Source organism: Paramisgurnus dabryanus, chromosome 11, assembly GCF_030506205.2.
Source record: "Paramisgurnus dabryanus chromosome 11, PD_genome_1.1, whole genome shotgun sequence".
In the NCBI taxonomy this organism is placed as follows: domain Eukaryota; kingdom Metazoa; phylum Chordata; class Actinopteri; order Cypriniformes; family Cobitidae; genus Paramisgurnus; species Paramisgurnus dabryanus.
In genome coordinates, this window is record NC_133347.1 from 22,386,831 (window position 1) to 22,412,847 (window position 26,017).

The window sequence follows — 26,017 nt, forward strand, 5'->3', positions numbered from 1 at the left end:
GTAATAATATGAATCATTTAAGGGTAAATAAAGTACACAGGTGTACCTTTTTGGAGAGCAGCCTACTGGCCCAGTAACAAAAGTAGATGTGAACACTCCAGGGCATATGGGCATATACCTGTTCAACAACAGAGAGATATTCAGTCTGTGCCTCAAAAAAGTCCCTACATGCAGAACATGACTGATTTGTGTACACTATCTCTGGATACACTCTCAGGTAAAGGTACAAAAGCTGTAAGATATTTAACATTTACAAGTACAGATATGTAGGCTATACATCTGGTACCAATATGTACCTTCGAGGTATAATATGCCAGTGTCCTTTTTAAAAGCTACTGCAGTGCAAGTATTTGCAAAACACATTTAATTAATGCATTAACATGAACTAACATGTTTTATTAATCTTTGTTAGTTAATACCATGTTTGTTCATGTTAGTTCATTGTGCATTAATGTTAACAAATTCAACATAGAAATGTTGTTCATTAGTTAAGTTAACTAATATTAACATATACATGTAACCCCATTGTAAACTGTTACATATATCTATATATATTTTTTTTTTGATAGTTAGGTTTCTGAACGATCTTGTTAGGTATTCACAAAGTCAAAGAACACTTCATCTAAATGATCAAATAAATATTTTATTAGAATAAACAGTTTAATTTGCTCAGAACTTATTGGAATAGGTTACGTTTATTTGTAAATTGCTGTTTACAGTAATATTTCTCCCCAAAATTAAAATTATGCAATCCCTTATGAGGTTGCAAATGCATCTGTGGAAACTGAGAAAACTGTTTGGTGTTAATGTGTTATATGAGGATGGTGATTTTTGGAAATACGGCACAGGTGGGTCTTCTGAGTCTAAATGTCATATGTTATACCGGTTATATCAAATGTGCTTCATAAGGAATAAATGGACCATAAAGTGGCCTGAGGCTGGGATGTCCTGCGCGGGGAGCGCAGTGGGGTTCAGTGTTTAATCAAGTGAAAATCTGTGGGCAAGAGAGGAAAACTGCAACATAATGCAATCTGAACACTTTCTGTCCCCAGGGAGAGACAACACATTCAGGATGGTGAAACTAGACGAAGATATTAAGTATTTCTTGCATTATGGCAATGATTTGACAAAATATTTAAGGAGGGATTATTTTAATCTTTTTGTGGTTATGCCCCTGATTTATGATTCTTGGCTATGGTCCTATTTTAAGATGAAATTACACTGGGGCTAAAATGGTGAACATTTGTTTGTTTACAGCATCCTGTGTTGAGTTTTTGAACTTGAAACTTAAACAAACTCATCTCAATGATGTAAAGATGTTTAACTATCATAAAGCCTACATATATGTATTTATTATTATACATCTTATCACACATCATCCGGAGGTTACACTGACTAACACACACGGGCATATGTGATGATGCACACCATACGTTTCTCTCTCTCTCTCTCTCTCTCTCTCTCTCTCTCTCTCTCTCTCTCTCTCTCTCTCTCTCTCTCTCTCTCTCTCTCTCTCTCTCTCTCTCTCTCTCCTTCGCAATCTTTTTTTGGTTTATGTAGCCCATCTCCCCATTACCTTCGCGTCCAACCAGAATAGCGCCACACCGTTTTGGAAGGCAATCAGGTGGCACTAACTTCAAGACGAGAGCATCATTTCCCAATCTCGGAGGTGCCGATGAGCCACATTCTGCACTGTTCAAATAACAAAAATGTGACACCTCAAACGTCAACCTTTACTTTCAAGGGCATTTCACCAGGCTGACTGTAACCAGGATGAGTTTCGCGCTCCCCAAAAGCGAATCGAAGACCTCCTTGCTGCGATCCTCGGCACAGACCAGGAGAGCAGCAGCAGCTCAGCATCCCGGAGCCCGACGGACACACCATCAGCGTTCAGCGGCGGCGTCCGCGGCATCTGGCACGGAGACCGGCCCAGACGAGTCGTTTTTGTCGGCGGACTGCGACGCGAGCTCGCGGAGACCCCTGTGTCACCCCTCACTGGTCAGTAACCGGAATAGCGCGGAGAAGAGCCACCCACAGCACTCCCACTCACACGGACACACTCTTCCCACGGCACGCAGCCAGGAGGACCTGTCGGAACTCCGGGACCGCAAAACTGCCAGACGACACCACCATCATCATCACCATCATCATCACCACCATCATCACCGGCACCGGTCCACCCGGGACGACCTGCCCCAAGAGCCCCGACCAAAACACTCTCACGCCGCTCGCATGCCGAGCAGAACTCAATCGTTCTCTGAATGCAGGGATGAAGCGGTTGTATGTTTTGATTCACCCCGACTGGACCGGACTCGACCGGGGTCGACCACGAGCAGAGAGGCGTGTCTTCCCTCAACCGCCTCATCCTCACCGGTACCCGCGTCCTCCAGCCGCTCTTCCCGGAGGTCAGCCCGGTCCAGCGCAGCATCATCGGAGACAGACCTAAATCTGCGCCCCTTCCTCAACTCAGTGTTTGGACAGGTAAGGCAACAACATACAGCTAGGGCAACTTTGATTGAAATGAACTTTGGGACCTTTCAGACGCCACAAGTGGGCAGGGTCTTCACATGAGTCTGAATGAAAAAAAAAAACGTGTACAAAAGAGGAAAACGTATATAGGAACATCTACACTTCTGAAAGGGTTTTTGAACCTTAAAGGTTCCTTAAATATTCTTTGTTGGCCTGTATGGTTCCATAAAAACCTTCATTGAACTTTTCTGTATGACGAGATATATAAAGGTAAAGAAGTGACTTAAAGATCCCTTGGGGAACCAAAAAGACCCCCTTTTAGCTGTGATTGATTGAGTTTTATTGAGGAACGGATGTATGCTGTAGATGCTTGCTTTCAGTGCATATCACTTTGAAAATCTGTGTCATTGATCATAATGAAGACCTTGCTAAAAGCACAAGCTCTGGACAAACAGGTGGTCCTAAAGCTTTGGACACTGAAAGGTGAACGTTCGTTTGTGATATGTAAATTAAGTATTACCAACACAGATGTGTTTTAGTAATTGAAAGGTGTTGTGGTGTTTAATGGTACAGCAATAATGGCTTTGATGCTACGCCATGATTTTAAAACCACACACCTTTATTTTTAGCAACACTAATGTGGGTCTTGCTTTTTAAAGGTTTTTGAACTGACCCATCACAATGAGTCAGAATTCATGGTATTAAGACAAATCCTGCTGTTGAGTTAAAAGGTGGAAGTGAACTGAAGCGTTAGTTGGAAAACACAGACCAGATCAGACCTTTGAGGTTCAAGGTCAAAGCTACTCTCATTATTACAGCGAGAGTAGGCTATACAAATAAAACAGTTTGATTAAAGAGGGTAAATGAACCTGCAACAAGCTACAAAACATCAAAGCATTTATGAGGAATCAGCTTCAAGGTCAGATCTCCCTGTTTCACTGAGATCCTCCATCTGTCCTTGCAGCAAACAATAGCATTTCACCATCTACATTATAGGTTAACTATAGACCTGATATTGTCCGGCTATATGAGTAACCCACTTTTATCCAAAATAAACTTGAATTTGGTTGTTGTTTTTACCAAAAATAACAAGCGAGATTCCATCTTGTATGCACAGTCAGTGATTACAAGGTGTTTGGCTTCCTTTTTTTTGGAGGGGGCTATGGTTAGACATCTATACAATTTTCACTAAATTGGGCTTTTATTTGGGCAGCTATTAGATGTCACTTAAACTCAAAATTACTTGGGTGTTGTAGTGGTCCTTGTACATTAAAGGCACTCTAAGCAAATTCACACGTTTTAGGCCATAACATTTTTTTTTTAAATACAGAAAACATCTCCTCACTATCTGCTAGCTGCCTGTCCTGAACACACTGAAAAAAAACACGGTCTCTGTAGACAGCCAAGGCTCCACAAACGGCAACAAAAACAAAGTGGTCAAACCTACCACCACGAAACATAACAGCCAATAAACGACAAGAAGGATTTGGGGGTGGCTTTGGGGAGTTAGTGCTCGTGAGGAAGAATGGAAGGGAGAGGGAAGGGCAAGGGGGAGATTGAGAGAGAAGGGAAGGGGGAGGAGGAGGAGTTAGCTACGCTCCGTTTTGTTTGACAACACTTCGAACGTCAACAAGAAGTGACGTCACACAGATTCGCGCCTTTAAAGCTCACATAACAAACACTGTGTCTCCTTATTTCATGGTAATATAGAGTGGCATTGCACCTGTCATGTTTCAGAAGACACTTTAGTTTTAGCGAATTTTTCCAGAAAAATACGACCCCCTTGAGGCGTGCTGTGGGAGAAGCGAGTCACTACAAGCAAACACAAACAAACTCTTTCTCTCAGGAAAACTTTGATTCACGACATGTTTGTGTCATTAACATTATATTAACTCTGATTACGCATGAGGTTATACGAGTATCTTACGCTGATTGGAGTGTGGGAAGCCATAAAATAAATACGATACATAACGTTTATAAAGGATAGATCACCTCTAGCAAATTTTTCCAGAAAAACATGACCCCCTTGGGGCATGCTGTGGGAAAAGCGAGTCACGTGCATGCAAACACAAACAAACTTGTTGTCTCTGGATAACTTTGATTCACGACATGTTTGTGTCGTTTACATTATATGCTATTATTTTACTTATATGTCGATTTCCAACATAACACAGAAGTCTTACTTACCGCCTGCAACTCATGACTCGGTTGGGACTTTTCAACGGAATCCATCCAAAACTCCGTTGCTACCCTGTATGAACAAATTAAATCCATTGTTTCCATTAGGCTGGCTTGCTTGGAAAACTAAATACGTCTTTATTCTCCTTACGTCCAAAAATACACTTCTTCTTTTGTGCCATTGTTGAGCCTTAAGCAGTGGCGGCTCGTTACTGCTCATCCGAGGGGCGCAAATTCAAAATAAGATTTCGCAGTGTCATGTGTGTTGCTTGCGTTTTAAAATATGTGTTTGTTGTGTCATGTGAATCATGTGCATCACGTGTTTTGTCAAAATAAGTGCCTGCTGCACACGCGTCAAAACCGTTCATGATAAAAGAGACGCTCACGTTCACAAAATACATGCAAGACACTCCCTTAACAGTAAACTCTGATTATCCATGAGATTATGTGAGTATCTGGCAAATGCGAGTGTCTCTTTTATCATAAACCCTTTAGACACATCTGCAGGAGGCACTTATTTTGACACATGATGCACATAGGATCACTCGATGTGCAGAACACATATTTTGAAATTAAAAACATGCGTGAAGTGATGCATGTGACTTCTAGCGCCCTCTTAAATCTGGTCTTACGCTGATTGAGGTGTGAGAAGTGCCCATAAAATAAATATGATATGCACAGTCTACCCATGGTATGTAAGATGTACCTATGTACGAAAAAAACTTTTAGAAAGTTGTACGAACACTGGCGAAGTGCATTCGACACAGAAATACTCTTTCACAAGTCCAACTGCTTTTTTGACACTTTGCATATGTTTAGCATGAGGACTCTTAAACTGTGTTAATAAGTCATAATATTGTTAACACGACCACAAATATTATGTAGAGTATTTGTCTATTTTTTTTATATTCAGCAGGTGTTTCAACTAATTTTCCAACCAGCCAGTCAAAAAAGTCATCATTATTGCCTAAACTGTGTTATGCATGTGCAAAATTTTTTTACTAGCATTCACAGAGGGACGACACTTTTCCTGGAAAAACCTTCTGTTTGGAAGTATGTTGTTTGGGCTGTCAGCATCAGACGCTGTATGAATCAGTGCGGCTGGCCTAGAATCTCCCTCTGTTTCTCACAGGGTGTGTGTGTGTGTGTGTGTGTGTGTGTGTGTGTGTGTGTGTGTGTGTCTGTAAACACACACAATTTACCAGAAATGCAGTGTAATAGACTTGAGATCATAGCGGTCACACATTCTTTGTGTCTGAATTCCTAACACATTGGCGTTTCAAGTATTTAGAAAATAATGACGAAAATGTCCTTAAATGACAATGCATTTTTTCCTCACCATAAAGCAATTTAATGGCAAACAAGATATGGCTTCCCTTTCTTTTAATGCTATTCTTAGAACCACATCCTTTTGTTTCTGTATTTATATATGTGTGAGTCATTCCTCCAGTATGTTTTTGTATCTATTGTCGAAGGCGCCCCTCCCCTTATTTTTCCTGACTGATGTGTTTTACTAGTCACAGTGACCTTGCCTTAGTCTTCTGGGAGATCAAGAATGAAGATATGAATGTAAGGATATGATAAAAAAAGAAGGAGAGAAAAAAAGAGTCTTTTAAATATTATTGAAAATATTAACTGACAACATTGTAATGAATTTTTTTTTAAATAGGACGAACCCAACACATACATTTACAGTAAAATAAATTGAATTTCTTGTATAAAGGTGCTTCATTATATTTCAAATGAACTAACAAATGTTTTTATTGAAATATTTTAACTCATATTATACCACGGGCCTATTGAATGCTTGGTTGAGAAATGTATCAAATAATGTATGCATTATTTTTCGATAAAAGTAAACCTGACCTGTCAAATGTCCTAAATAACCACCTGAGCAATGCTTGTTGTAACGTGGTATAAGCAGAATAATTGACTTGACTTTGAATTATTTTAAAATAATGCACACCCGTGGTGTAACTCTGTTTTGACTCTTCGCTTCGTGCCGCATTCATACCTTGGGTGTGCGTTACTTTCAAATAATTCAAAGTCAACATTTATTCCTTACCCCGGATTTCCGACTGCGGAGCGGCTGCAGATCAGCTCCGCTGCATTACGTCTCCACACTCTGCCGTCCGCCAATACCCACCAGTTCCGTTTTTGTTGCAGAGCGGCTGCGTGCTGAAGTGACGAGGACCCATGAGGTCTCGCAAATTCACGTGATGATCGCGCGATACCTAGTTCTGTCTCTGCCCATTATGCCGTTGAATTATGACGTTTTTACAAACCAGCCCAGATCACAACACGAGATCTGCGTATTTGTGCCGGAGGGCTGCGGATGGCCGGAGCTGTGATGGATTCGGAGCGCAGTCAGTGGAAATACACACATTGACTTGAATGGAAACCGATGGACTCCGCCGCCGTTCCGCAGCGGATCCGCAGCCGTTCCGCAGTCGGTGGAAATCCGGGGTTACTTAACGGTTTCAACAGTAACAACATTAACAAACGGTTTTTGTGGAACAAATATAACTTCCGGTAAACTCGGAACAAAAAAGGCCTTTAAATTTAGTTTATTTCTGATAACAAGCTAAAAGTAAAGTAGATTACCTTAGTTCAAAGCTTGAGCAAATAAAATGTGTACTATATAATGTATACAATCTTATACAGATCGACTACAAAATCTCCCTTCACATAGCAGGGATCCATGATCGCCATTTCCCCTCTTCTTTAGGAAATCAAAAGATTTGTTATTTTCAACGAGGTATTTGTTCCAGAGTTCAGTTTAGCCACTAGACCATTATTCACACAGAGACCGGAAGTTACGTTCAGTCCAGAGACGCATAACCACGACCACGCACGTGCGTCCGATAAAAGCGTCTATAGCTGTGTCCCAATTCAAGGGCTGCAACCTTATGAGCATTCGACCTTAAAAGGTGAGCACTCGGTCTTTCAAGGTGGAAGCCTCAGAAGTTTGCGAAAAGAACTGAAATGAGACGGTCTAACCTTCGGAGGACCCATAATTAGCGTCACCTGCTGCACGCGCCCACCTGCACGTTTCTGACTTATTAAAATAAATATGACATCAGAAAAATCATTAATTTATTTTAGAAATATGACACGTTGATTTATATTAAACTATTCAACAGTATACCAAATTAAACAACCTTATAAATATACGCAACATAAAAAGAATATTATTAACACAAAACATAACTCATAATACTAAAACAGTGACAAGAAAAAATGTTTTCTGATGAATACTCTTTTATTTAATAAAGGTTTTAATTGTTTATTTTAGAATATCCACCCATTATATGCAGCCGTTGCAGACGCGCAATGACTCTTGGGATATCCTCTGCTGTTAAGGATCCATTCGTTCTATCCTTAACAGCGCGGAGAAACGAGGACGCATTTTGAGGCTTCATTCTAAGCATCCTTTGAATTGGGACGGCCTTACTGGCCTTAAGTCGCGCTGCTGTGACGCAATCGGTCTTAAAATACGTCCTTAAAAGGTCGCAGCCTTTGAATTGGGACACAGCTTATATTATAGTTCTAAATGGTTCGGGAGGAGCCTAAACATTTAGGCCGGTCAATAATCATTATGAGCAAATAAGGCAGCCTCCAGGGGCCTCATTTATAAAGTATGCGTATGCATAGATTTGATCGTAAAGTACGCAAAAATCCACGGCAACGTCCATATTTATAAAAAACTGTCTTTGACGTAAAAAGTGCTTAGCGCCATGTCAGGGTCTGGGCAGACGTATGCACTCTTGCTCAAAAAGGGTTTAAACATTGACAAGTGCTGTTTTATATATCTATGACATTAATTAGGCATCGCTTAAAGGTGATCTAAAATTGCTCAGCTGCACACAAGTTTAAGATCATTTGTGATTTATAGATTTCACATCTGAAAGAAAGGTTTTGTATGTTTGGTTTATGAATTACATATACGCATTTTTGGTAAATAATAAGATCAAATACAGGATGGTTTCTACGCAGCATTTTATAAATGAGACCCCTGGCCTCTGTGTCCAGCAAACTAGTGAACTGGATAATATTGAGCATTAAAGAGCACCTATCGTTCGATTCAAGATTTTACATTTCCTTTGATGTGTGTGTATTAGTACATGTTAATAGGGTGGCCATTCGTGCCTGTTCCGCCGGACAGGTCCTGAACATGTTTTCGGGTTCGTTCTCCGGAAGTCGCGTTGCTCGACCGCATATACGTCATCGAGGTTCTCACATTTCAGTTAAAATACATTAGAAAATTAAGATTTATTTATTTTAAGACATACAATCATTGTAGTTTCATTCTTACCTTGAAATGTAACGGTTGCTTTTTTAAAATTAAACCCGAAATATTAAACCTTGATGACGTATGCGGTCGACCAACACGACTTCCGGAGAATAATCCCGAAAACATGTTCGGGACGTGTCCGGCGGAACTGGCACGAATGGCCACCCTACATGTTAACGATATGCGAAAGGTACAAACCCCAAAGTAACGATGACACTTATCATCTCCAACGTAAATCTCTACAACAAACACACGGATTTACTTCAGTTTACTTCCTGGGATTGGTGATGTAGAGAAAACCGACATTATCATAATTCCTTCCGCTTTGACTCACAGCCTGTAAGTTAACTACTGTTAGAATTGCATTATGAGCGAATCTTTCAAACATGGTAAAGAGCGTCACATTTCCGGCTGACGTCAGAGGTATTCAGACCAATCACAACATACAGATTAGCTGGCCACTCAGGGACACAGCGCTTTGTTAGCAATAAAATAGGTGCCCTTTAATAATATTAGTGACTTTAATAATATCAGTACCATAAAACATTTTCTTCTAAGGCATCATGAAGCATCTTTATTTTTAAAGTGTATTGCAAAATTTACAATTCATGATTAGTTTGATTTTTATCTATTAGTTTTGATCTTTTATAGGTTTTAAAAACCCAAAACTGAAATCTGCCTTGCACCTTTGCTTTCAAAAACAGCTTTAAAGTCATTCTCTTGTCCTAAACTTAATCTATTACAGTTTGACCTTAGGCAAGTTTTTTGCTTATGTGCAGGTTTTTGTTCAGATGTACAAATAGAAATTGTGTGAAAAGCTCCGTTGAAATGTGTGTGACTGTATTTGCTGTGACAAGATGAGAGCTGACACAAAAGTAAAGTAGGCTGAGCGCTGAAGTTCACAGATGAGAGAGCTTGAGAAAGGGGAGATGATAAAGGAGAGAAGAGGCAGGGTAGGGCTTCTGCTACCCATTCTTATTCTCAAGATGATTCATTTCATCGGGAGAAATGAGAGGGGAATAAAGAGACTGATGTGGTGTGACAGATAAACAGACAAACAGTGTGTGCGTGTGTGAGAGGGAAATATATTCTTAAAGGGATAGTTCAAATAAATGTTATTTATATGTGGTCAGTGCTCATTTACCCACCCTCATATCACCCTCCTCTGTTCACTTTAAAAGCAGAATTTTGAACGGCTTAAAGTTCACGGAGCTCCTTTATCCGTACCCTGAAGGTGAATACGCTAAAGCTGTCAGTCACTGCCTATAACAGTCTCCTTTTGTCATCCAGAGAAGAGTAAACATGGGTTTGAAACAATATGAGAGTAAGTTTATAATAATGGCAGCATTTTCATTTTGGTGTAAACTGTCCCTTTATAAAACAAAAAAGCCAGAACATAAAATCTTTTTGTTACAGACAGAAAACTATTACAACCAGATGGACTGTTGCACTGTACCGTAATTTGACTCTATTGATGCTTTAGTCAAGACAGCATGGTTATAAAAGTTTTAAAAGGTTTATGAAGGTTAAACTTACAATGAAAAGCAATAAGAGTGTAATGGCTGTAATACATCAAGTGGCAGAGATGATGCAATATGTGAATTCTGTTAAATACTCCTACAAAAATACTGTTCATTACCATGACACAGTATCAGATAATAATTCTGGGTACTTGTATATATATATGGTAATGGTATTGAATGAGTAGCATATTTACGCAGGTTGTGATGAAGCATTTTGATATCCAACATAAAGTCTTGACCATGAAGCAAATGCAGTTGAGAAGCACACTTCAAAGTACCATAGTAGATATCCAAAAAGCCATGGTAGTACTTTTATAGGCTTCTTTTGTGAGTGCAGTGTTTGTTTTTGTAGTAGGTCAAAACAAAAGTATATCATGTCTGTGATAATGCAGAATTGGGGTACTGGGGTGTGTGGTAGTTTCAGCTGTCTGTGTAAATGATTGTTTGGATTAGAGAGCGGGCCTCCAACAGTGACAATGATAATATGTCTGAATGAAACACAATCTCCACCCATCTTTGTAAACACACACACAGAGAGAGAGAGAGAGAGAGAGAGAGAGAGAGAGAGAGAGAGAGAGAGAGAGAGAGAAAGAAAGAGACAGACAGAAAGATGGACTGATTATAGATATATATATACATATATATACATATATAGAGAGAGAGATACATTTCTTAGCATACTCTCTTTTTGCAGAGTGTTATAGCAATTATTTTCTTATAGGATTGATTTAAAAGCTGACGTTTTTCATATTTAAGTGCTATAATTGGGTCCCAAGTGCTTCTATCAACATAGAAAATATGAAAAAGATCAACCCAGTAACTTAGTTTTGGTAAAGCATTCTCTGCAAGCATGTGAACAAATAGGTTATTGAAATTTGGCTCCCCTTGTGATGTCAGAAGGGGATAATATCACTCCTTAATCTGCACTATCCAACCACAGCACTGCCATTTAGTGCAGAGATCCGCTCATTTGCATTTAAAAGGACACACCCAAAACGGTACATTGTTGCTCACACCAACAAAGTGACAATTTTAACATGCTATATAAATTATCTATATGGTATTTTGAGCTAAAACTTCACACATGTACTCTGGGGACACCAAAGATTTAGTTGACATCTTAAAAAAGTATTGTAAAATGTCTCCTTTAAACTACTTTCTCTCTTACCTATCTATAAGACCAGGAGGAAATCTTTATTAAACACTTTACACCACATTGGTTTCCAATGTAAATGCTGGAGAGACATTAACGGTTTAACATTGTCTTACAGAAACAATGTTTTGAAATTTGTCCAATACATTTTGTGACCCATTTTCACAGCTGTATGTGCTACATTTAATAACATGACCTAGATTTTGCTTTATCAGTGAATGTCCAGCACATTTTTGGTCATATGCTCCGCAGTCTGCATAAATTCCATTTCTTTCAATTCTTTGAATTCTGACTAATAATCCAAAATGACTGTAAATCAAAATTTCTAATTTGAAATGCATCCAAGTTGCATTCATATGTTCTGGTTCCCCTTCATTTTATGAATAGCAGATGCCACTACTGTTATTTGTGGTTATTTGAAATCTATTAAACTATTCTGTATTTAACTTTAACATGAAACTTATCCAGAATTATTTGTGTTGTGAACATATGATACTTCAAATTGTGACTTGCTTAGAGATCCAAGCCAGCAATTTTGCATTCAAAAGATGTCTTATAGCTATCCAAACACAGCAGAGATGTGCAAACCATAGCCCCAATAAATAAATAAAAATAACTTGTAAGCACTGTAGACTTTGTTTACATGATGGAATATAATACATCTCGCAAGTTTGGCAAAACTGACATGTAACCAAAGTACAGAAAGTTCATCTTTGACTAAGTGGGTGACTGCCAGACTATATCTATAGATGGTGAAATGACGTCTTTTGCTTGCTGGGATGTGCCGTTAGTGATCAGATGTACCATTTGATAAAACAGGAACATAAAATACATAGATTTATATAGCAACCATCCCGATCACCCTAGTAACCACCTAAAAAACAATAAACTTCAAAGCACTCAGAACAGCTTTGTGCCAGAAACCTTTTGCAACAAATGAGCCGCAAAACATCACTCTCATTTTCTTCAGATGTAATTTACTTGCTGTAAACAACATTCATTTCTAATAGGTTTGCTGGATTACAGAAATCACATTTATAATCTAAATACATGCATATATGCATATAAACTACACATATTGATATACTTTTAAGTTTCAAATCTTAACTCGTATGTTTATGCATCCTTTCGGAATGTAATGACTATAAAGTATCATTTAAATAGCATTTTTGGCTTTCACATCCACACTGTAAGCCCATACAGGTTGATTGAACCTAAAAAATTTATGGAAACTCGTTGCCCTAAAAAAGTTGATTTTGCCTGGTTGAAATAACAATTAATTTTAAGTTTAATGTACTTAATGTTTTAATTTCTTCCAATGCACTCTTAACCCAGATTAGATGACATTACTAGAAATGTGTGAGGAAACCTGTTGCATATAACTTTAGTTTTTATCACTTTATATTACTTTTGATGTTATAAATGGTATTATAACAAAAATTAATGACTGACTTTAAGTCAGTCATTGAATAAACGTGATTCTCCACAGAAACACACAAAAAACATACATTGTAAGTACAGTGGAGAGAAATACAATAAAATGTTTTGAACAGGGTTCATGTACGGAAACACTGATCACCTGAACGGTGACTTCACAAAATTATAATTTACAACAAAACAACATCAATAATATAAGAGCTTGAACCTATATGACATTTTATTAACAAATATTTGAATAGAGAACTTTATCAGTTTTTAATTTGTGAAAAAGCAAAAAATAATCTAAATAGTCAGGCGCAAAGGATTATGGGTATTCCTCAAAACATGAACTAATAATTTTAAGTTCATTTTACTTGAATGTTTTAGTTTAATAGATTTTGTAAGGTTAACAGTTAAATCAACTAAACTTTTTAAGCTTTGGCTTCAAAACAGAAAATATTAATGATTTTTCCTTGATTGTTTGAGTAAAGACAATTTCTGGGTTAACAGTGCACGCACTCCACATCAAAAGCATTGGATGTAAATGATGGTTTATGCAGGCAGAGCACAAACATTAACTATTGCCAATGCTATTAAAACAGATTATATCTCAATTCTTCTGTGTTTTTCATTGTCTTGTCTCTTTGTACTTATCGCACTCTCCCTTGGCCTTGCTGTCTGTTTATATTTGCTTTGAGTGTGTATAGACCTGAAGAGCCAGTCTACACATGTGTTTAGTAAACTGTTATGATGAATGAATGGAAAATGTTGGTTGGATTGCTTATTTTTATTAATGGGAATGTATTCTTTCACAATCTGTCTCATACATGCATTCAGGCACATTCTCTGTGACAACACAGATGGTTGCGTTATTACGGCAGAAATAAAGTAACCATTGTTTTGTGACATCAAATGTAGCCTATTGTATTGTGTATAAGACAACATATGTATTTATGGGAATTATATATTTTATACGAGTCTATTTAGCATTTATTTTAGGTTTATTGTTTATCATTATCAGAATAACATTTGGAGCGAAAAGTTACATTTAAATGTAATCAACCTTCATTTATAATGTTTAAATTAATTAAGATTTTCATTATATTTGATTTGCTATCCATGCTGCACATGTTTATACAATGGCCCTCTTTAATATATTTTCAGGCAAAAGAGAGAACTGCACTGTAAAAAAAAATCCGTAGAAATTTCAATGTTATTGCAGCTGGGTTGCCGGTAATTTACCGTAGATTTACATTTATGTTATTTACTGGCAAGAGTTTGTTCAAAGTTAAATAAATTTTAAATATAAACAAGTCTTTATCTTTACAGAATAAAACTATACAATAACAGCCTCATGCAAAGCATTCTGGGAAGCAGAAATCATCATCAACCTTTTTCTGTTTTTTGCTTCAGATTTTGTTTCCCAGAATGTTTTGCTTGATGCTGTTTTTTTAGTTTTACTCTGTAAAGACAAAGACTTGTAAATGTTTAATGTTCATTTAACTTTGAACAAAATATTGCCAGTAAAAAACATAAATTTAAATCTACGGTAAATTACCGGCAACCCAGCTGCAATTTCTACGGAATTTTTTTACAGTGTGGTTTTCTGGAATGTGAAACCAAAAGTAGAGATATCTTGTAGCTGAAGTTGTAGGTTCCTTAAAACCTGCCCAAATATTACAGTGTGGGTTTTGATTTTCCATTACAAGCCCCCACGCCCAGCATTGATAGGCCACATGCTCTGTAATTCAATACCGTTGCTGTAGCTCAGTGTTAAGCATCACATTTCCATGCTACAAATATAAATATGCTTAATAGGAGGTCATTTGCTTTGAACAATTTGCTGTGAACTATCAAATTTCATGCATGTTGTAAATGATACAGCCCATATACATAACTACATTGGTTGTTTTTACATTAATGCATTAGTCTATACAACACTTATTCAGGTCTCATGCGTGCACATGAATATTGTGGTCTTACGTCAATAAAGGTGGCGTGTTTACAATCATTTCCTTCGCAATGGTTTGGGCTCCAGCTTCTGTTCTCTATCTTTCTGCCTCTCTGTCCTCTATCGCCTTTAAAGGTGAGTGTTTTTACACCGCCTCAAACACATTAGCTGTGACGCTGGAGAAATGCCACTGTCATGTGACCTCAACTTTTCTTAACGGTATAAAACAGGTCTGAAACACAGCTTTAGTCTGTCTTGAAAGACAAGTTTTTAAATAACAATGGGCACTTTTACTAATTTGTATGCACTGATTAAACAAGATTTTCTAGTAATGATGTCAACGGAACAGTTAGATTGCTTGGATGACTGTTTTATTGTGAGTTTTCAGATTTTTGGTATTTGTTGTCTTTATGGTTCATCTTTACTAATTTTTTCTCTTCTCTGTTTTGCGGCGACAGAATCGAGAGTTGAGACCAGAAGAGATTGATGGTGAGTTTTTCATTTCACTATCCATTATCATGAGATGATTCAGAATGTGTAGTTAAAATATTATAGTCTTTCAAAGTTGTTTTAGCTACCACAAACCTGTATAAACCAGACTGATCTCACGGAAAGTTGTGTTATAGTCACGCAAAAATTTTATCAATTTATTAGTTTCCATGGGATGAAATGTAGCTTTTTTCATGCCTTGAGCACGAATGTCTTTTTTGTGACACTCGCACATATTTCTAATAAATAGTTTTTCGTGTGCGTTGCGCAACTTTCTTTTTGTGTCATTTTATGTATTGTTTTCTCATAGTTTTTTTCTATTTTCTTACCATTGTCGCTTGGGGTTGGGATTGGGGTTAGAATCACTTTCTGTTACATTTTTAGGCATCCAAACCCCATCTCTAACCACAACTCCAGGCGAGAAAAGTTTTAAAAGTGGAAGAAAAACATGTAGAAACCAATACATTAAAGTAAATCCTAAACCCCAAGCGACAATGATTTAAAAATATGGGGAAAAAAGCAGAAACAATACATAAAATGTCACGAAAAAGACATTCGTGCTCAAGGCATGAAAAAAACTGAATTTCGTGCAAATAATTAATCAAATTTTGTTTGACTATAACGACTTTCCATGAAATCATGTAAACTGTTGTTTTTTGCTAAATAAAGTGTAGAATTTACACACTACAAATAAATTAAAAGTATAATTCAACCTAATAATACTTCAGTGCACTTAAAAAAAAATACTAATGATACTTATTTTGATTTTTAGTGTATTGAAATAAAAAAAATTTTTTAATAAACTAATTAAGTTTATTTTATAACGTACTAAAGACAATTTCTTATATTAAGTACAAACGTTTTGCATAAGTAAATTTACAACTACAAGTGTACTTAAAGTGTATTTTAGTGTACTTTTCTTAACTGGGATACACTGGAAAGCCTCTGCCACATGAGTAAATGTAAACTCTGACTTGCAAACGTTTTGTTATGTACCATTACTCATCCTTGCCTCTTTATAGCACTGTGTGTTAACATGCTGTTCATGTGTTTTGTTTGTCTTGATGAGCGAAGAGTTGCGAGAAGCTTTTAAGGAGTTTGACAAAGATAAAGATGGTTTCATCGGCTGTAAGGATCTGGGGAACTGTATGAGAACTATGGGCTACATGCCCACTGAAATGGAACTAATTGAACTCAGCCAACAAATCAACATGAATCGTAAGCTCCCGTGTGCACACAATTGACTCATCAGCTATAATTAGGCTTTTATAAAATATTGACATTCATTTTTTTCTCAGTTGGTGGCCATGTGGATTTCGATGACTTTGTAGGATTGATGGGACCTAAACTCCTTGCTGAAACAGCAGATATGATTGGCATTAAAGAGCTAAGGAATGCTTTTAAAGAGGTCAGTGAGGGATGAAAACAGCCATTTATACACACACTTACAAATATACAGAGATAAATATAATCCATATAAGCCATTTTTATTGTACGATTTGCTGTTAAAATCATAAAGAACATTTTTTAAAATATATAACCAGATATCTTTAAGATTGAACTTAAAGAAACATTCCACTTTTTTAAAATATGCAAATTTTCCTGGTACTAAACTCTCATTCTGGCATGATAATCAAGGACTTTTCTGCCGTTACATGGCTGCAGGAGGCGCAATGATATTACGCAGTGATTGAAATTATTCCCCATGGTAACTTCCAATAGCAGGGGGCTATTTTTTAGGCACTGCGTAATATCATTGTGCCTCCTGCAGCCATGTTATGGCAGCAAAGTCCTTTATTATTACGTCAGAATGAGAGTATAGTTCCTAGCCATATCTGCCTAGAAAATCACAACTTTTAATTTTCCGTCGGTCTTTAGTACACGATGTAACTACAGAAGAGTCAAGTTTTAAATACAAAAAATATCAAAACTCTTTGGTTATTTTTTAGCGATGCTAATAGTCTAATCAGATTCAATGGATTATGCTAAGCTATGCTAAAAGTGGTACTGCCAGACCCAGAGATCAGCTGAATGGATTCCAAAACTGTAAAAATCAAATATTTAACTCTAGGGGAGCTGGAAAATAAGCATATATTTTTTTTTAAAGTGGAGTGTCCCTTTAATGTGAAATCGGTGATAGAAATCACACTTTGATGCTCATAATCTCATAATTACATGATAAGACTTTAGCCTGGATTTCACTTTTCTGTCTATCCTGTATGACTCACCATCAGTTTGACACAAATGGAGATGGAGAGATTAGCACAGGAGAGCTGAGAGAAGCTATGAGAAAACTGCTAGGACAGCAGGTAAGTGTTTTTGGCATTTGTGTGAATAAGCTGAAAAGTATAGTACATACAAAAAAGTTTTTTCAAAAATTGCTTTTTTAAGGTTTTTCTTTTTGTTACATTAAAAAATAATTATGATGTATAATGAATAATGATGTTTGGTAAATAAGGATGAATTTTGTTGGTTTCACCTTTTAAACAATGTGTTAATGTATTTGTTAGGTTGGTCATCGAGACCTGGAGGACATACTTAAAGACATTGATTTAAATGGAGATGGCAGAGTAGACTTTGAAGGTACAAATCCCAATAGCATTTCTGTACTAATAAAAATACAAGATCTGATTTTTCTCCTTTTCTGTCTTTTATAGAATTTGTGCGCATGGTGTCCCGCTGAAAGAGAGGTTTTTATGCCGTCTACTATACAAGAAAGTAAGATGCTGTGCTGCTTCCTGCTGGTCAAAGCAGACAGAGTATTAAACTACTGCAAGAAAAGCCTTGCTGAGCCAGTATTTTATTGTATAAAAACTGAAAACTGGACTTTTTTGAAAAAAAAAAAAACTGATGACGACTCATGCACGTATACACACACAAGCACATATACAAATATACTGTAGCCAAGTGTCTCTGCACTTTCAACCATGCAAGACCAAACTTTTACTTGCACATTTGGGGGTGGGTATCATGCTTAATAATGGCAATACAAAATTATGCGTTGTCCTTGTTGTCACATATATATGTGTCTCTCTGATAACTATAGGCAAAGAAATTATGTCTGAGTGTTTTAAAATCACATTCTACAATGTTTTTTATTTTGTTTCCCCTAATATAAAGGGATGAGCACATTAATGATATGTTATGTATATAAGTCAAGCTCGACAACTACCTAACACAACTGTGAGTGAGTCAAGTTTATTTTTATTACAAACATGTTAAACAGTTTGTTACAAAAAAAAACAGTCTATACCACTGTGCAGCTTAGGTTTACTAACAATCAAATATGGAAATGAGAACAAATTTTCATGTCCTTATGGCTGGAAAAATGGCCTGTTTGTTTTTTATAGACTTAATTTTTAACTGTTTCTAAGTTTAATTTTTTTTGGACTATTTTTAGTTGTCATGGTGACATACTTGTAAGGAAACTAAATCCAAGTCTATTTAAAGCAATGCAAAGTATCCATATACAGATTGACAACATCTGATCATCACATGCTTGAGAAACAGACTGTGAAGATATATTTCTTTAATCCTTTTTATGTTTGTTTGCGTGATTTGTGTCAGAGACATTTGTAGTCTTAAATTATAATCTGACTCCTTGCATGCCAAAGTGAGTTTCCTACATTGTAACAAATGAAGCAAATAAAAACATTGTAGTGTCTATTAATAATTAAATGTTTTCTTTACTGGGTTTACCATTATGAAAAATAACTGTGTGGTGGTACTAAAGTAAAACTGTAGTTAACATGCTACCTTATGGCCATATTTATTACTTTAGTTTTTAAATATTAATATTTGTGTAATGGAAAATTTGTGGTTACTGTGGCTGTACAACAAATACCACAAGCTTTAGTCTGCACATTAACCCTAGTTCATATAGGAAATTAAAACATGCTTAATGTTCGTAATGGCATAATCATTTTGTCGGGATTAGTAACAAACATTTTTTTAAATATTTGACAAAGATGTTGATGTTATTTATACACAAAAGTGGCAATTATTTTGCTGGTGTCTGCTCAGCTCTTCTCCAAATCATTTAGCAACCAGCATCACTTACCTAGAGGCAGACACTGACTGCTCGTGTTGTCATGGCAACGGGCTTTTTCCTCCGGACCAAAACGGGACGGAATTTTCTTATTTTGTAAGACAGGCCTTAAAATAACGCCACCTTGTGGTGAATCCAGACAATTGACCTCATTATAGTTCAGCCAACAATATGCGCTTCAATATTTTAGCCTATGCAATCTAGGTCACTATTACAAATTTGCATTTGGCAGATGCTTTTATCCAAAGCGACTTAACAGTGATACTGATAAATTTATTTTGCTTTAAGATCATTTCTGTTTTGATATTTCCTCAATTTAATTACTAAAGCTGTGGAGGTTTGCTTATCAAGATTTCATCCAAAATCTTGAAACATGTAACACAGTTCGTATTAAACAGGTAATAAAGTATGTATCATATATATGTATAAATATATAATAAGGTCCTTTAATCTACCTGTTCTGTATAATCCTACACGACGTCTTCCTAATCCCGCCCACCAATTTTTGCATATGTAAACAACGCTCCAATGAAATAAAGCCAGCTAATTTATGTGAGGAAGTGAGTGAAAGTTGATACACTTGATTCGCTGGTTCTATACACTTTCACCCATCGCGATTGGCCAAAACCCGCCGGACTTCACGCATCGTGTCCTCTAACAAGCGAATCAACAGACAGAACCGGTTTCATTTTTTCATCCGATTGGTTAATCTCATCTAAATCCCGCCCCCTCCGGAATCCAGCCCATCAAGTTAGTCTGCCACTTCTCGCCGTTCCACCCCTTGAACCTGCGTTGCTGACTGCACACATACCCACAGTATTGACGCGGCCCTCCGTGGTCAAAACTACTGTAATTTCAGGCGCAAAAAATCTGCGCCGAGCAATATACAAGTGCGGAATTACCACTTTATAACGAGAGACAACATACGTCGTGCACAGGTTTGCAGATGTAAGTGAATATACCTGCAGATACAGCTGATGACAGAGCAAGAGAGTCAGTTAGCCAGCTAACCGCCACAGCTAAACTGGACTAGCAGGCAGGTAAATGTGCGGCCAACCGGACACCTCGACAATAACGTGCCAGTCAACTATCTGAACGGAACCGAGAGCGTTTTTTGCACAGGAAGCGCGACCGATATAGCGTATGATCTTGGGTGAGTGTCAGGTCTAGCATATGGCACACGGGCTGCTGGTGTGACTTCCTCACGTACCGCTTCTTCCCCCGATTTTTGTTTATTTCCGCACTGTGGTTGACGATGAGGAGAGTGACGGCGCGCAACGTTTGCCGGCTTTTATTTGCGGCGTTGTGGCTCCTTCTGGAAGAGTGTCGAGCTGAGAGCGCGGCCCCGAGTCTGGCTGAGCGAGTCATCTGGGCTGTAAACGCCGGCGGGGACGCGCACACGGACGTGCAGGGCATTCATTTTAAAAAAGATCCACTGGAAGGCAAAGTGGGGAAAGGTAAGTGCTTGAGTCTGAGACAAATTATGTTTTTTCAGCTATCTGCTTGTCTGCACAAGCACTGGTGGCTGTTATTAGCCATGCGCACTGCATTAGACATGAATGAATGAATCATCCATATTAAGCTGTCATAATGTATATAAATGAACAATTTCCAGTAGTAATACTGTCATATGTATTTTGAAGTGTGGAATAGTTTTATATTAATTGAAGATTAAGTCTATCATGCTATTATTTTAGGGTTGGCCTTCAGTTTACCAGTAGCTGGTTAATAAGGCTGTTCAACATATCAGGAAGTTCATATCACTGAAAATGTGATGACTGTCACTTCCTTTGTCTAATGCAAAATGCAGCATGTGCACATGCTCCAAATCTGTTTTAAAACATCCAACACTTAGATTTCCCATTATTGCGTCACTGGAATATGATGCTAATTTGAAATGCGCTGCTTAATTTTTCACACTAAAATGAGGCTCCTAACTGAGGTTTATGAAACCATTCTCTGCATTAAGATTTCATTAGCGCGTTATGAAACACGAAATGACGCATTAACCTGCACCCACACTTACAATTTGGCTTTGCATTTATTTCCCTCCAGCATCAGATTATGGACTTCGGCTGCCCATTCTGCGCTCCAGCCCGGAGGATCAGGTTCTCTACCAGACAGAACGCTACAGTGAAGAAACATTCGGTTATGAAATACCCATCAGAGAAGAAGGCGACTACGTACTCGTCATGAAATATGCTGAGGTTTACTTTGCTCAGTCTCAACAAAAGGTGAGGATTTTCATTGCACAGCCTACAAACCATTTCTTTTTTCTGATTTCCTTGATTTCTAAAAACTTTTGTTTGCTCCTCCCAGGTTTTTGATGTGCGTTTGAACGACCACGTAGTAGTAAAGGATCTCGATATCTTCGACCGCGTGGGTCACAGCACGGCTCATGATGAAATCGTGCCATTCTCCATAAAGCGAGGAAAACTTAGTGTTCATGGTGAAGTTTCCACTTTTAATGGAAAACTCACTGTAGAGTTTGTAAAGGTAAGAGTTAAACTGTCTATACATTACTTGGTATCTAAAATCGATTCATATCTGTAAACGTAATTGCGTTTCTTATGCATATTTTATAGATTCACAAACTGTTCAAAATCGGGATATTTGTCTGAAAATAAGACATTGAGTTGTGCTTCCTTAAATATACCCCTCTCTAAATTGATCTGCCACATCGTTGATCAATGTGATGAGCTTTTTAAGTCTTTTATTTGCTTGCAGAAGAAGCATTCATTTTTTTTTATTCAAGGATGTGCTCTGACAATAAAACCAATATTTTGAAGCCTAGTGCTTCTGTAAAGCACAATCTGTCAAAAATAATTGAGCTTGGAACCGTTCTCTTCTGTTTAGCTTGTTAGCAATGTGTTGACATGCAGTCAAAGAAAAGATGAAGAAATGCACATAACTGCGTACACTGTCTCATCCCCAAAATAAACCATTTTGATGCATTTGCATCTGGTGACATTGAGTTGGTTTGACAAATTGTAGTTATTTTACTGTGAGATGCTGTTTGTTTAACACATGCGGTAAAAAGAAAATACAGATATGCGGAGATGAGGAAGCCCTTAGGGCAGCCTGTGGGATGAAATGAAAATAATCGTATTGATTATTCATTGCCGAGGTTTAAAAGTGAAATATAAGTAGCTGAAAGCCACAGACCTGACTGTGTGCACGCCTTTTGTTCACTGTTTAGACCAACAACCGCCGTGTAGATTATGCTAGTACTGATTTGCATGTTTTCTGCACAGATCCATTAGTTTGCATGCGTTCACCCTCTGTAACCAGTGCGCCCTGATCTCTTTTTGTCTCTTGTGTCCGCAGGGTTACTATGACAACCCCAAGGTATGTGCACTGTACGTGATGAAGGGCAAGCTAGAAGGTAGGTATTGATTTAGTTTCTTGTTTCCTCCTATTTTCCAAAATTGGCTTTCTTCTAACAACCTGTCGTTTATGCTCCGATTTCAAAGATGTGCCGAAACTGCAGCCGCATCCCGGTCTGGAAAAGCGAGAGGAAGAAGAGGAGGAAGAGGAGGAGGGGGACGTAGGAGATGGCGAAAAGAAGAGCGCCTCAACCTCTTCAAAGAATCCCGTTCGTTCCGGGCCTCGAACCCCAAACCCATACGCCACGGACAACAGCAGCCTGATGTTTCCTATACTGGTGGCATTCGGGGTCTTCATACCCACCCTCTTCTGCCTCTGCCGCCTGTGAGGGGAAGCAAGTGAACGAGAGGGAGAAAGGAGAACCGATGGACATCAGGCTGTGGAGGGGTGGGGGGACGCACAGCCGTGGGGACAGGGAGTAACACAGACTGACATTACAACAGGTAGAAAACAAAAAGTGAGAGAGGGACGTACAGAAATGTGGACGTTTGGGGGATTGCTGTGGTGAACTCGATTTAGAAAGCGAGTTCATTCGCGCACGTGTCTGTGCTTCTTGTTAAACACATCTAATGCCAGATTTAGTTTGGGCATATCCAAGAGGGACATATTAAATGCACATACACACACACACGAGCCAGGGCTAAGCGCCTTACAACCTGGTTTGTCTGGTCTAACAGGAGATGACACTTCATAAAAAGGTTTTTTTTTGTTTTTTTATGAGGTGAGGAGCATTTTGTATCAGCGATGGTATTGATCTGCTGTGGTTTGGGAGGCAAAAATGGTACAAGAATCTTCTAAACTCCCTTATTGACATTTTCGTGTGTGTTTAAGCACCTTGCTGTCCACTATTTTTTCACTTTTTTTTTTTACGTGTGCAAGCATCTGTCATGCAATTTCTCCAGCTACTTTGTCTTTTTAATTTGCAGCATCATTCAGGTTTGTCTGGTAACCTCCTAGCCCATTCTTCAGTCACATTTTTGCAGATCATAGCATCTTTTAAACTCCAGGTACACAAGACCCGTAAATGAATCTTTATCTTACAGTGACAGTTTGGCCCCTGAATAACTGCATGTTTTCTGTATTAAACCATACATGCAGTTTTCTGTTTGAAAAAAATCTTTTTCAGATTGTATTGAACAGAAGTACATTTAAAATGTAAAATGTTATTCTTTATAAATAAAACCGACTCTCTACCATTAACATTGCCATAGCCAAGCTGGCATAGTGTTGGAAAATCAGGACATGATGTATCTTGGATAGCATGTTATAGGTTATTATGAAAATACTTGTCTTAACTTGGCAAGGGCTTCGACACCTATTACATGGTTTAGAGAGGGATTGTTGCTTAGTTAGGAAACCCGTTGCCTTTGGCACATTTTGATTATTACAATTACAAGATCCACCATTACTGTTTTTTACAGGATCTTTTAAACAACTCCACCAAAGATACTTTTTGTTGATGTGGAAGATTGACAGGTGGCTAGGAGTCTAACAATGCTATGGTTGAGAAATGGATGCGTTCAGAGTTTAACAGATACATGCCTGCCATACACTGTGAAGTATGGATGCTGATGTTTATTTTGAGTGCAACTTTTTATGGTATTGCTTATATTGATTGGCAGCTTAAAGTGGAGTTTCACCAACATTTGCATTCCACCTTATCAGTCTTTAGCCAGGTTTTCCCTCACAGCTATCCTGTGCCACTCTTTCTTTTACTTAAGCAAGTCTGCCTTAAAAAGGGTTTAGAAAGAGACTTACTTTCACACTGCTAAAACCATCAGACCCTTCGGTAATGGTCACATACTTATGCCACTGTGCTGTCTGATGCCCCATATGTGAGTTCTGTGTGTCGGTTTGAACCTGTCTCTCGTGTGGACTTATACACTTATCTTGGCCTTCACAATAAATGTTTTTGAAGAGCGGGAAGGGAGGGCAGTGTTTTGCCTTTGTTCGTTTGTTTTGTTAAAAAAAAAAAGAAAAACAATCAATGACCGCATTGATGCACCTTTCTAATTCGAGAGTGGCATAAAAATGGCCAAAGTCATGAACGGTTTTTATTTTTTTCTCATGAATTTGTACACAATGCATGTGTATATAAGGTACTTAAGATCACATTTGTTTTGCTGTACGGTTATTTTTACTTTTGACATATAATTTTGCCTAATTGCTATTTCTATTGGGGTGTTTGGTTTTTTTATTGCTTGCTAGAGTGTGAAGAAGTGGCCTTGAAAATAGTTTTGGTTGCGGATGTGGTCTAAGTAATGTTTGATTTGCAGCCACACAGACACACTGACTGATTGTCGGAAAGAGCGTGAATCTTATATACAGTTGGTTTCTTTATATGTTGTATAATTTAAGTGAAAGGAAATGGGTTGAAAATTAAAATTATTATTGAAAAACTTAGTTGCTTTTAATCTCCTCAGGATATTTGGGTTTTCTTATGACTGTTTTTTTAAGTGTGAATTATTGCACTGCCTTTTGTTTTGAAGCATTTGTGTGTGTGTGTTTTTGCAATTTTTTGTGTACTTTTGATCCCATATTGCCTTAAATTTTATTACATCTTCTTTATGTGCTTTATCATTATGTGCTTCATGAGCTTTTTCATGTTATTGATTTATTGCATGATTTATGGTTTTTGTTCGGTTTCGTCATCTGAAAAACAGTAAAGTTGTGTTCAGTTTGTCCTTATCAAATGCACAGCTCCTTGGACAATAGCCAAAGAACACATGGATTTATTGTGACCACCTTCATAAAGAGCTCATTCATATTGCTCCACGCCATACAAACGGCTGAGTTTACAACAGATGTAGTTTCTATGTTAATGTGAAAGTCATGTCTTTGTTAAACTACCTGTCTCCCTTTGATTCGAGCTCCCACCTGAAGACCACATGAGAAAGCAGAACGGTTACCCCTCAATGTTTTAGAGAAGATTTCTGATGTGGGAACTGCAAATTAATGCTGTTTCTTTTTAATAAATGTGCTATTTTATCTAACTGGTCTTGAGGGTATTTTGATGAGGTTATTTGTATGCATTTATTTCTTGTGTTCCTAAAGGGGTCATATGACGTTGCTAAAAGTATAGATTCATGGTGTGCTCTGATTGGCT

General features: G+C 37.7%; 2 protein-coding genes across 3 annotated transcripts; both read left to right on the forward strand.

The window, feature by feature from the left end:
- Positions 1-1,547: 1,547 nt before the first annotated feature.
- Positions 1,548-19,308, forward strand: cabp1a (calcium binding protein 1a). Of its 2 annotated transcripts, none has more exons than XM_065260144.2 (7): positions 1,548-2,481; positions 15,446-15,476; positions 16,551-16,694; positions 16,775-16,884; positions 17,711-17,785; positions 17,987-18,059; positions 18,134-19,308. In XM_065260144.2, the coding sequence occupies exons 1-7, from the start codon at positions 1,774-1,776 to the stop codon at positions 18,157-18,159; spliced, it is 1,167 nt and encodes a 388-aa protein (XP_065116216.2). In that variant the 5' UTR covers positions 1,548-1,773; the 3' UTR covers positions 18,160-19,308. The 2 variants fall into 2 exon arrangements, with proteins under 2 accessions (XP_065116216.2, XP_065116217.2); XM_065260145.2 differs by lacking the exon at positions 1,548-2,481 and adding an exon at positions 15,241-15,363.
- A 986-nt stretch (positions 19,309-20,294) lies between these two features.
- Positions 20,295-25,904, forward strand: mlec (malectin). Its single transcript, XM_065260086.2, has 5 exons — positions 20,295-20,981; positions 21,580-21,758; positions 21,844-22,020; positions 22,852-22,909; positions 22,998-25,904. Exons 1-5 carry the CDS (start codon positions 20,780-20,782, stop codon positions 23,237-23,239), a joined length of 858 nt encoding a protein of 285 aa, XP_065116158.1. The 5' UTR covers positions 20,295-20,779; the 3' UTR covers positions 23,240-25,904.
- Positions 25,905-26,017: the final 113 nt, after the last annotated feature.

Bases quoted from the DNA above. Each gene is read 5' to 3' on its own strand.
- cabp1a (XM_065260144.2), top strand. From the start codon at position 1,774: ATGAGTTTCGCGCTCCCCAAAAGCGAATCGAAGACCTCCTTGCTGCGA. The intron at 15,477-16,550 runs GTGAGTTTTTCA...TGATGAGCGAAG, and splicing joins GAGACCAGAAGAGATTGATG to AGTTGCGAGAAGCTTTTAAG. The intron at 16,885-17,710 runs GTCAGTGAGGGA...ACTCACCATCAG, and splicing joins TAAGGAATGCTTTTAAAGAG to TTTGACACAAATGGAGATGG.
- mlec (XM_065260086.2), top strand. From the start codon at position 20,780: ATGAGGAGAGTGACGGCGCGCAACGTTTGCCGGCTTTTATTTGCGGCG. The intron at 20,982-21,579 runs GTAAGTGCTTGA...ATTTCCCTCCAG, and splicing joins GGAAGGCAAAGTGGGGAAAG to CATCAGATTATGGACTTCGG. The intron at 22,021-22,851 runs GTAAGAGTTAAA...TTGTGTCCGCAG, and splicing joins TCACTGTAGAGTTTGTAAAG to GGTTACTATGACAACCCCAA.